The sequence below is a fragment of the Osmia bicornis genome, chromosome 5 (assembly GCF_907164935.1).
Source record: "Osmia bicornis bicornis chromosome 5, iOsmBic2.1, whole genome shotgun sequence".
In the NCBI taxonomy this organism is placed as follows: domain Eukaryota; kingdom Metazoa; phylum Arthropoda; class Insecta; order Hymenoptera; family Megachilidae; genus Osmia; species Osmia bicornis.
This window is the reverse complement of record NC_060220.1, coordinates 10,639,544-10,649,485: the sequence shown is the minus strand read 5'-3', so window position 1 is coordinate 10,649,485 and position 9,942 is coordinate 10,639,544. Positions and strand designations below refer to the sequence as shown.

Sequence of the window (9,942 nt, the reverse complement as noted above, 5' to 3'; positions counted from 1 at the left end):
TCGTCAAGAAGACACGACGCAAATGGTTGACATTATAGTCATTTATATAATACCATTAATCTGGTTAATAATACTCAATTATGGTCGACAACGTAGACGAGAAAATAGAAGTGGATTTATTTAAGAACTTATCTCGCATTAATTTAGAATATCGCACACTCTATTCGAGAAGTTCTGAATCACCATACTTTGGTGCTTTGAAATGATATTTCAGTTTTATAAAAGTGCTTGTACACTATTATACATAATGCAATTTCAATTTTCTCTAATTTAAAAATTAATACTGTTCTGAAGCCTACTTGTTGCTGATAAAATATAACATTTAATTGTGAAATGTAATACCACCACAGGTACTTTGTGCGTCATGAACTATGCCTACCATTTATGTTATCAAATAGGTACTTCAACTTTGAATGCAGATGATGTACCATAAATAATGTATAAAATAGAACTAGACAATGTAAAAGACTAGTTAACTAAATATTTATAGAGAAAAATTAAATCAATGATTTCGAGCGCATACTTAATTGGACTGTAGAAGGTTATTGATGACTTGACGATGTTGTTTCGGTATTGTAGTATGATACAGTGATGAAGACGAATGAGTGTATCGTTGTACGAATAATTATAAATGGAATACAATATTAATCATGATATACACCTTAACTTTGACCAGCAACAATAGAACATGTCGGTTAGGATTTAAAAGGTTCAAAGCGGAGTATTTTATTTCAGTTTGGAGAAATACTTGAGGATTTGTCTTGTAAAAATTAACATAAGTTGATTTTCACTATTTTGTTTATTTACATGCTAAAATAATTACAGTTCCTGTTTTGATAATTTCCTGCTCTCAAGTTTCTATAGACAAGTCTTTCTGACTACGAAGCAAAGTATATGGAGCATCAATAATATTCCACGTTCTTCACAACTCATTTGTTTACATACATATGACACAGATACTCATTCATTCGACATTTATTTCTTCATTTCATTCATAGGTTGTGTACTGTAGCTAAACATTAATTGTCTATTCATTTGTTTATGCGAATCAGCTATATATTTGGCTATCTAGCCAAGGGAAAGGAGTGCATCCATGGCTGTGACAGCGTTTCTAACAGGAAATTATATACAGCACGAAATTAACGAGTAAGTATTATATATTAATTTTTCTCATCCTAAAATAAATTTTGCTTTCAATTTCTAAACTGTAATGTACTAACATTTTTTAAATGTTCGCCTAAGAATTATTAATAATTTGGTTAACTCTATATCCACTGATGGTTTTTACATAATTATAGTATTCACTATTCTAAGTGTCCCATGGTGTGGAGGTCTCATCGCAACAATAGGGTCGCTTTTACGACTTGCTATTTGAATCGAGACGTATCCGCTGAAAATCGGTAAATATCGCTGATAAACGTAATATCTTGAAAGCTAATTAAAATCGGGTGTATACATTAAAGCTTAATAAATTCCTCTTGAAAAGCACTATCTTATGATCCGAAAAAATATATATATGTATATATTTCCATTTAAAAAGCAGAACTTGACCATCATATCTCTTAAACTAATAATGTAAAGAAATTTGTATTTCAACCAAAACACAGTTCCCATTATATCGTGCAATTTTGATGTCAACAACTTTTGGATCATTAATAGTTACGGTATAACGGGTCTGTCACACTTCAACCTGGACACTCTGTATGTAATACATGGAAGCACAAGACGTAGGTAACAGGAAATTAAGTGCAGTTGCTATAGCTACGAAACAAAAATATTGTTACCAGATGTTACTATTATTATAATATACATTGTTACTTCTACTGGTATTCTTTTTGTGTCGAGTAAAGTGTTATTGCAAATCAACAATAGTATCAAAATAATGTGTATTTGATAATAATTAACGGATAAGTTGAAATGATAGAAGTTCCATGTCTAAATTTTTTGGTGGCCCTAAAAAGGGCCGTTTTTAAGTAAGAACTTAATGGCAGTGATAGCAATTTAACCACCAAAACCATAAAGGGTTCTACCCTGACGTTTCAAAGCATAAACCACATCCATGGCAGTAACAGTCTTCCTTTTTGCATGTTCGGTGTAAGTGACCGCGTCACGAATAACGTTCTCAAGGAAAACTTTGAGAACACCACGTGTTTCTTCGTAGATCAAACCAGAAATACGTTTCACACCGCCACGGCGGGCAAGTCGACGGATAGCTGGCTTCGTGATACCCTGAATATTATCACGAAGAACCTTCCTGTGTCGCTTTGCTCCTCCTTTTCCCAATCCTTTTCCTCCCTTTCCACGACCGCTCATTTCGACTAATGTACGCTGCTTCGTAAAGTCAACAGAATCAACAGAATAATGTGATATTTGTCCAAAGTCGAACTACTATATAGCTGTACCAGCTGTCCTTCCCCCTCCATCGCGCGTACCCCTGTCGTCAAGTGCTACAGAGCTCTCCCCACCTCGCGTACTTTAACCAATCAGAGCAGAGGCGGAACTCTGCTCTACAAGCATATAAGAGAAGCAAAATCATCGTTGCCTTACTGTAGTTTCGGAGTTTAAACGAAGCACACTTTATTCTCATCGACATGGCTCGTACTAAGCAAACCGCTCGTAAATCTACCGGTGGAAAGGCTCCACGGAAACAGTTGGCTACCAAAGCTGCTCGTAAAAGTGCGCCTGCAACGGGAGGAGTGAAGAAACCTCATCGCTATAGGCCTGGAACTGTAGCTCTCAGAGAAATTCGAAGATACCAAAAAAGTACGGAACTCTTAATCCGAAAATTACCTTTCCAACGTCTCGTTCGTGAAATAGCTCAAGACTTCAAAACCGATCTTCGTTTCCAAAGTTCTGCTGTGATGGCTTTGCAAGAAGCCAGCGAAGCTTACCTTGTTGGACTTTTTGAGGATACCAACTTGTGTGCTATTCATGCCAAACGAGTTACAATCATGCCAAAGGACATCCAACTTGCTCGCCGTATTCGTGGAGAAAGAGCTTAAGTTTTAAGGCTCCGCCTTTTACACAACAATCGGCCCTTTTCAGGGCCCCATTTTTTTTAAATCGAAGAACACTTTCGTGATCATTTTAATAAACTTAAAATATACTGTACTCATATCATTATAAACTGTAACTTCCACCTTTCAAAAAGAATCATAAAATTAGGTTCAAAAAGATATTTTTACCATAAAAGTGAAACCCCGAATGTATACTATAATACACTCAATTTGGAATTTAATTCGAAGGTATTTACACGTCTTAAGTAAAAAGTATTGAAAAAACAATATGTAACTAACTTCTAATTCTTTATAAAATTGTCGTAGCTGCAGGGAGTCGTCGAGATTTTTTAGTACAAAATAGATCCTAAGTATTCGGCAGAATGTCTGAAACGAATGTTGCGCAGCTACGTTGGTGCTGTTCTTTGTTCGCAGCTGTACAGTTTGCCTTTGAGTAAAATCCCGAACATGCCGATATTAATTTGTCCGGTCGTTGTAAAATGCCGTGTTCATCGTAATAAATTAAATCACGGACGAGTATTAAACCACATCTTCAGAGTATTAAATCTATTCCGTATTATATTCAGTATTAAAAAATAAAAAGTTATCCCGAATTCATATGTCAACGATATACACTAACGCATAACCAATGCATCCCTCACTTTTACACTTTTATTTATTGCACTCGTACACTAATTACAATTTAACGATTATAGATTTTGTGGCATACAATTCCTTAAACCTGTAGCACCGATTTTTTTCAGGTATAAAAAATAAAACTGTTAAATTAACTTATACATGAACTTATTGTTAGTTACGAATCTGTATATTTTGGGAAGGTGTTGGATTATTACTAATAATAATGCGTCAGCTAGCACACAAAAATGAATTGTGTTATACAGGGTGTCTCAGCTAAAGGAGGCCACCTAAATATTTCCTTTATTTTTAATGATACAAAAAATATCTCTGGTTTAATTTAAATGGTGTCGGTGGAGGAATACCGTAGAGGACAAATTTTGTTGTCCGATTATGTTTCATAGTTTTTTCAAGGTTATCGTTATTTTTTATCAGGAAAACTTCTGTTTTTCTATATTCCATCTTGATGCGGCTGAAAAAATACATTTGAATATGCTTAAATTATAACCTGTAGGGTGATCTTGAGTACCAAAAATATGATAAACTTGTAGGGTAATATTAGAATCACATTTGAACTTAGTGTTTATAATTCAATGTTATAATTCTCAACATATAATGTTATAATAAGACTCCAGATCACCCTTCAGGTCATAACTTAAGCATATTCAAATGTATTTTTTCAGCCGCCTCAAGATGGAATATAGAAAAATAGAAGTTTCCCTGATCAAAAATAACGATGACCTTGAAAAAACTATGAAAAATAATCGGATAAAAAAATTTATCTTCTACGGTATTCCTTCTGTGATACCATTTAAATTATACCATAGATACTTTTTGTACCATTAAAGATAAAGGAAATATTTAGGTGGCCTCCTTTAGCTGAGACACCCTGTATATTAGAAACACTACTTTTAGTCAGAACAATACAATAAACAAGATGTCATCGGACCTATAGGCCTGTAGCTGTTTATACCTAAAGGCCTCGATAATAAACTGTATGCAGTCCTGGTCTCTTCTGTTCTTAATTGGACAACCGACTTTTCTATCGTGTCTTTTTTTCACTTCGAGTTCGATTTTTAAAGCGTAAAGACATCCTTCCGTGCCAAGAAATAACGCAGAGTTAATAAAAAATTCATGGTGTTTATTATTTATTGAAACTCACTTTAAATAGAAAAAATGTTGTGCAATTCAAATTCCCTGCACAGAATATATTTTTTTTATGAACTTACATAAAAGGTAATGCACGGTAGTATCACTTATATGGGGGTATAAAAATGTTAGGATTGTAATATGGATCATTGGAACTGAGAATTCATACGCAAGAAAAATATGGTGGCCCTGAAAAGGGCCGTTTTTATTGAATAAAAGTGAGGAATGACACTTTAACCACCAAAACCGTAGAGGGTTCTTCCTTGCCGTTTCAAGGCATAGACGACGTCCATAGCTGTAACGGTTTTCCTTTTAGCATGCTCAGTGTAAGTGACAGCGTCTCGGATAACGTTTTCCAAGAATACTTTCAGAACACCTCGCGTTTCTTCGTAAATCAAGCCAGAAATACGTTTCACTCCACCACGGCGAGCCAGACGACGAATGGCCGGCTTAGTGATACCTTGAATGTTATCACGAAGAACTTTTCTATGACGCTTCGCACCTCCCTTTCCCAATCCTTTTCCTCCTTTTCCACGACCAGTCATTATGTACTTTTCTTACAGACGATTGCAACTCGATGACAAAATGTTTGGAACTACGTTGAGAAAACCAGAACATGGCTCTTTTATAGAGCGGCAACTCTGCTTTCCCCTCCACCTTACTTCTACCCAATCAGAAGTTCGCTGCGCATACGACAATCGAGCTACGGGAGCAAAGGGAACTGCGTAATTGGCTCGTCACGTTACAGTAAGTTCATAATTTGAACTACATACCAAGATGCAATGTCCGGTAATGTCATATCGCGTTCTGTTTCACGTTCGGTTTCGTTGCACTGAGTAGGACTAAGAACTATCGGCACGTAACTAATTCGAACATCTGGGTTTTTTGCCTTGCTTGTACCAATAAAACTTAGATAGAAAGGGAGCTATTATTTTTCCTGGGTGAAAATTCTCGGTGAAAGCAAGTAAAGAAATCCAGATGTTCTGGCCAGTTACTTAATATATATAGACTGTGGATTACATAAAAATAGTTGAAATTGAAAAAAGAGAATGAGAACAACAGTCGTGGTCAAGATTGCCACCTTGACGGCATAATACGGCTGGTATTATTTTTATACGGTTGAAAACCTCGCAGAGAGCGGGGAGCGGGATGAGAGCGAACAGTAGCCCGAGTAACGATAAATATTAAGTTAACATTGATATTATACACAGGGTGCCTCAAATTAAACGTCAAAACGTTGGGAATGTGTAGGAGACCAATAAGCTAAGAAAAAAGGTCGAATAACTTATCCGAATGAATTATAATACTTTACAATTTATATTTATGCTAATTTATATAATTATTGGATTTATAGAGAATATAATATACACTAAAATGTAAAATAGAAAACACACAACAATGACAATTTCTTCTTGATACTCTTTCTTTTATTAAAAAGCCCTCCATTTTTGCTATAGCCACTTCAACAATAACAATTAACATTTGAATTCTCATTTAGAGACTAACAAAGTAGGAACTTCCCAAACATTATTACTGTATATTTTAGATACCTGTTGCTGTCTGATGCACTTACAACTTCTAAATACAGTGCATTAAAGCAAAGTTAAAGACATACAGCAAAGCATACAAATGCTTTTTCTTCTAAGCCCAGAAATTTTTCTAATAAGAACAGAGCTCGAAGATCTCTTTGAAAAACCGCAATTCTCCGCTTGAAAGCCGAACACATACATAGATCGTAAATCTGGTTGCGGGATAGTGGCTTGTTTACTGTCATGGGAATTAGTAGAGAGCATCATATACATGTGTGGCCCCATCCTTTTTGCCTGCCAGACGCTTTCGCCAACTACCGTGATGTGCGAGTGAGAGGTTCACCGCCACCGGGACTACCTTTGTCTTTCGCTGTTGGATTTACTCTCTCGTAACAGCGCAAGCGCGCAGACTATGGGGACTCGTTTCCCAATTAAAATAAAACATTTGCTGCAAACAACTGGGCCAGGTGTTTGGAATGTGGAATTTTCTGAATAGTATAGCTTTTACTTCTCAACTTTCATCTAATCTCAAACAGTTTGAATACTTAGATATTTTATTACTAGAATTAAAAAGTTATTCTAAATAGTACCGTATTATAGTAAAAATGTATTAAAATTTGTTGTCACTTTCTTCATGACGTACGTACGTTAAAATAGTAAGATACTTTACAAGTTCACAAATTGTAAAATAAAAGAGAAAATGAATGAACAGTTAGAGATTCCTGCGTGTTAAAATATTTTGTGGCCCTGAAAAGGGCCATTTGTATGCTGGAATTCTTTGTAGAGTTACGCCTTCTTGTCAGTTTTTTTTGGCAATAGGACTGCTTGAATGTTCGGTAATACACCACCCTGAGCGATAGTAACGCCAGACAGTAATTTATTCAGTTCTTCGTCATTACGTATGGCCAGTTGAAGATGACGAGGAATGATTCTGGTCTTCTTGTTGTCACGAGCAGCGTTACCAGCCAATTCCAATACTTCAGCTGCTAGATATTCCATAACTGCAGCCAAATATACTGGTGCTCCTGCACCAACACGTTCAGCATAATTTCCTTTCCTTAAAAGTCTATGAATACGACCAACAGGAAATTGGAGTCCAGCCCGACTGGAACGAGACTTCGCCTTTCCCTTAGCTTTTCCACCTTTGCCACGACCAGACATTTTCTCAATAACTTTGAAAACAAGTGAAGTGAACTAGAAGAGATATAAAAGTAGTTTGTGTGATTCAGAGCGAGAGCTCCGCTTATATAGCTGTCCGTTGAAGTTTGGACCGACCAATGAGGCGGCAGCTCGCACGTAATTGGTGCGCTCTCGGCTGCCTTTCACACCATATATACAGCGTCTCCACTCCGTTCCGGCATTCAGTCGTGGATTCTCGCTGCTGTAGGGTGTCTCGAGTTTACAAAATCGTTACGAAAATGCCTCCTAAAGCAAGTGGAAAGGCTGTGAAGAAAGCTGGCAAAGCTCAGAAGAATATCAGCAAGACCGATAAGAAGAAGAAGAGGAGGAGGAAGGAAAGCTATGCAATCTACATCTACAAAGTGCTGAAGCAAGTCCATCCCGACACTGGTATTTCCAGCAAGGCGATGAGCATTATGAACAGTTTTGTGAATGATGTCTTTGAGCGGATTGCTGCTGAAGCCTCACGCCTAGCTCATTACAACAAGAGATCAACCATCACATCTCGGGAGATCCAAACTGCCGTCAGACTTTTGTTGCCTGGTGAATTAGCGAAGCACGCTGTTTCTGAAGGCACTAAAGCTGTTACCAAGTACACCAGTTCAAAGTAAATGCTGCAGCATATTCTAATCGGCCCTTTTAAGGGCCAACAATTTTTATTACGTAGACCATCCTCCTTTCTAACATTTTCCTTATTTTTGTCCCACGATTGTAATATAAATGACATTTTTTGACACTAAGAGTATCCATACCAGTTATAGAATTTGCCGAACTACTTGATAATTTTATTTTAATTTAAAATCTAAACTTTTAAACTCTATTTGACTTGCGCAGTACGTATAGTGTTGTATCCAATGGAATGATCAATGATATAGTTTCTTTCTTTTAATTTGTAAAATTGTGTCCATCTTATTTCGTAGTACAAAACAATACATCGAAATAAATCAACAATTTCAGCATCAATAATACTGAAGAAAGTATTATGCTTGTTACCTTAACCTAAACTACAATTGTTTTAATCTAAATTTGTATCACTGAAGAATTATATAGATTTAGTATGTTTTGCTTTTTGATTAGTTAATATTGAAAATTATTTTCAAATAAAATGTCATATGAAGCTATGTACCAACTAGACTTATTTCAGCAATATTTATATATTTTAGTTGCGTGAAAATAAGTTTTGTAATAAAAATAATATATAGTTTTTCGCAACAACTGTTTTCAAATTTCTAGCAGAAACGTTTCAGCAGATGTCCCCACTATAGAGACGTTTGTGGGAGCATCAACGAGATATTACTGTCTCTAGTCAGTAGTGGGAGTTAAAACAGAAAAAGGAAAACTAACTCACCACTTTATCGTCTCTCTCATGGTAACGCGTGATAAAGTTGATTAAAATTCATGGCTAAACTTCCTAAAACCTCCATACTCCGAATTGGTTCAAATTTTGGAAATAGATTCTTTTTTGATAAAAGTGATGATTGCGAGAAGGATTTCTGGCGACTTGAAAAAACATTTGTTATTACATGAATGTCACTCTCTATTTTACCGGCATAGCATCTACTGTTATTTACGCTTTTTACAAAGTCATCTATAGACAATTAAAAACCAATAAACATAACGGGTGGACTTAAATATCAAACTTAACTGATATCAATGATTTTGGCATGCGTGGCCGGTCGCCCGAATATTCGTCTGTCCAAATCTAATCTAATTCACTGAAGTTAAAGTTTGGATTAGGTTTGTATAAAAGTTTTATTGATATGCAGAATATACATAATTAATATCATCAAGTAATTGATGATACATGTAATACAAGTATTCTTGATACATCGATACCTTTTAAAAAACAATCGAAAATAGCAGATTTCACAGCATCAGAACTGCCTTCAAATTTGCCTCAAGTATTCCTGCTGTTGGGCCATTCCACGCAAAGTGATCACACTTTTTCCCGCATGGTCTTGGATTTTTGTTAAATTTTGTAGGCTTGTAGAACCCAATGTACGAACAAAAAATCGATGCTCCGTTCCTCGATATTGTTTAAACTTTCCGAGTTATAAGGACTGAAAATTTAGGGTCACTTTTTTTTCAAAAAATCATAACTCGGAAAGTATTATAGATATCGACATGCTTGAACCGGCATTTTATAGGTAAAACTTCAAAGTTTAATAAAAAAATTACTACATGTGTCAACTCAATCTTCAAATTGTTGTAAATAATGTTTATAGTTTTCAAACTTGAAAATAACCCCAAAGGGGAGCACGAATCGGTCTGAAACTTTTTCTGTAGAATCTTTAAAGAGTTTTCTAAATGCCCTGAAAATTTCATGATGGAACACGCAGAATTGCCGGAGTTATAAAATTTTATCGCTGCGTATGACCTGTCAGCGGACCATCATGCGCCGTCCGGTCCCCATGCGCCGCTGCACTTGGCCGCCGTTACTTTTTAACCGACTT

At 35.9% G+C, this 9,942-nt stretch overlaps 5 protein-coding genes across 5 annotated transcripts; 2 read left to right on the top strand and 3 right to left on the bottom strand.

Moving 5' to 3' along the window:
• Positions 1-1,952: 1,952 nt before the first annotated feature.
• On the bottom strand, positions 1,953-2,345 carry LOC123987794 (histone H4). The gene has a single exon (XM_046285793.1). It carries the CDS (start codon positions 2,311-2,313, stop codon positions 2,002-2,004), a length of 312 nt encoding a protein of 103 aa, XP_046141749.1. The 5' UTR covers positions 2,314-2,345; the 3' UTR covers positions 1,953-2,001.
• A 214-nt stretch (positions 2,346-2,559) lies between these two features.
• Positions 2,560-3,046, top strand: LOC123987791 (histone H3). The gene has a single exon (XM_046285789.1). The coding sequence runs from the start codon at positions 2,592-2,594 to the stop codon at positions 3,000-3,002; it is 411 nt and encodes a 136-aa protein (XP_046141745.1). The 5' UTR covers positions 2,560-2,591; the 3' UTR covers positions 3,003-3,046.
• A 1,773-nt stretch (positions 3,047-4,819) lies between these two features.
• On the bottom strand, positions 4,820-5,388 carry LOC123987801 (histone H4). Its single transcript, XM_046285798.1, has one exon. The coding sequence runs from the start codon at positions 5,324-5,326 to the stop codon at positions 5,015-5,017; it is 312 nt and encodes a 103-aa protein (XP_046141754.1). The 5' UTR covers positions 5,327-5,388; the 3' UTR covers positions 4,820-5,014.
• A 1,668-nt stretch (positions 5,389-7,056) lies between these two features.
• LOC123987803 (histone H2A-like) lies at positions 7,057-7,507 on the bottom strand. The gene has a single exon (XM_046285813.1). The coding sequence runs from the start codon at positions 7,469-7,471 to the stop codon at positions 7,097-7,099; it is 375 nt and encodes a 124-aa protein (XP_046141769.1). The 5' UTR covers positions 7,472-7,507; the 3' UTR covers positions 7,057-7,096.
• A 180-nt stretch (positions 7,508-7,687) lies between these two features.
• LOC114882365 (histone H2B) lies at positions 7,688-8,132 on the top strand. Its single transcript, XM_029199256.2, has one exon. It carries the CDS (start codon positions 7,729-7,731, stop codon positions 8,098-8,100), a length of 372 nt encoding a protein of 123 aa, XP_029055089.1. The 5' UTR covers positions 7,688-7,728; the 3' UTR covers positions 8,101-8,132.
• The last annotated feature ends 1,810 nt before the right edge of the window (positions 8,133-9,942 follow it).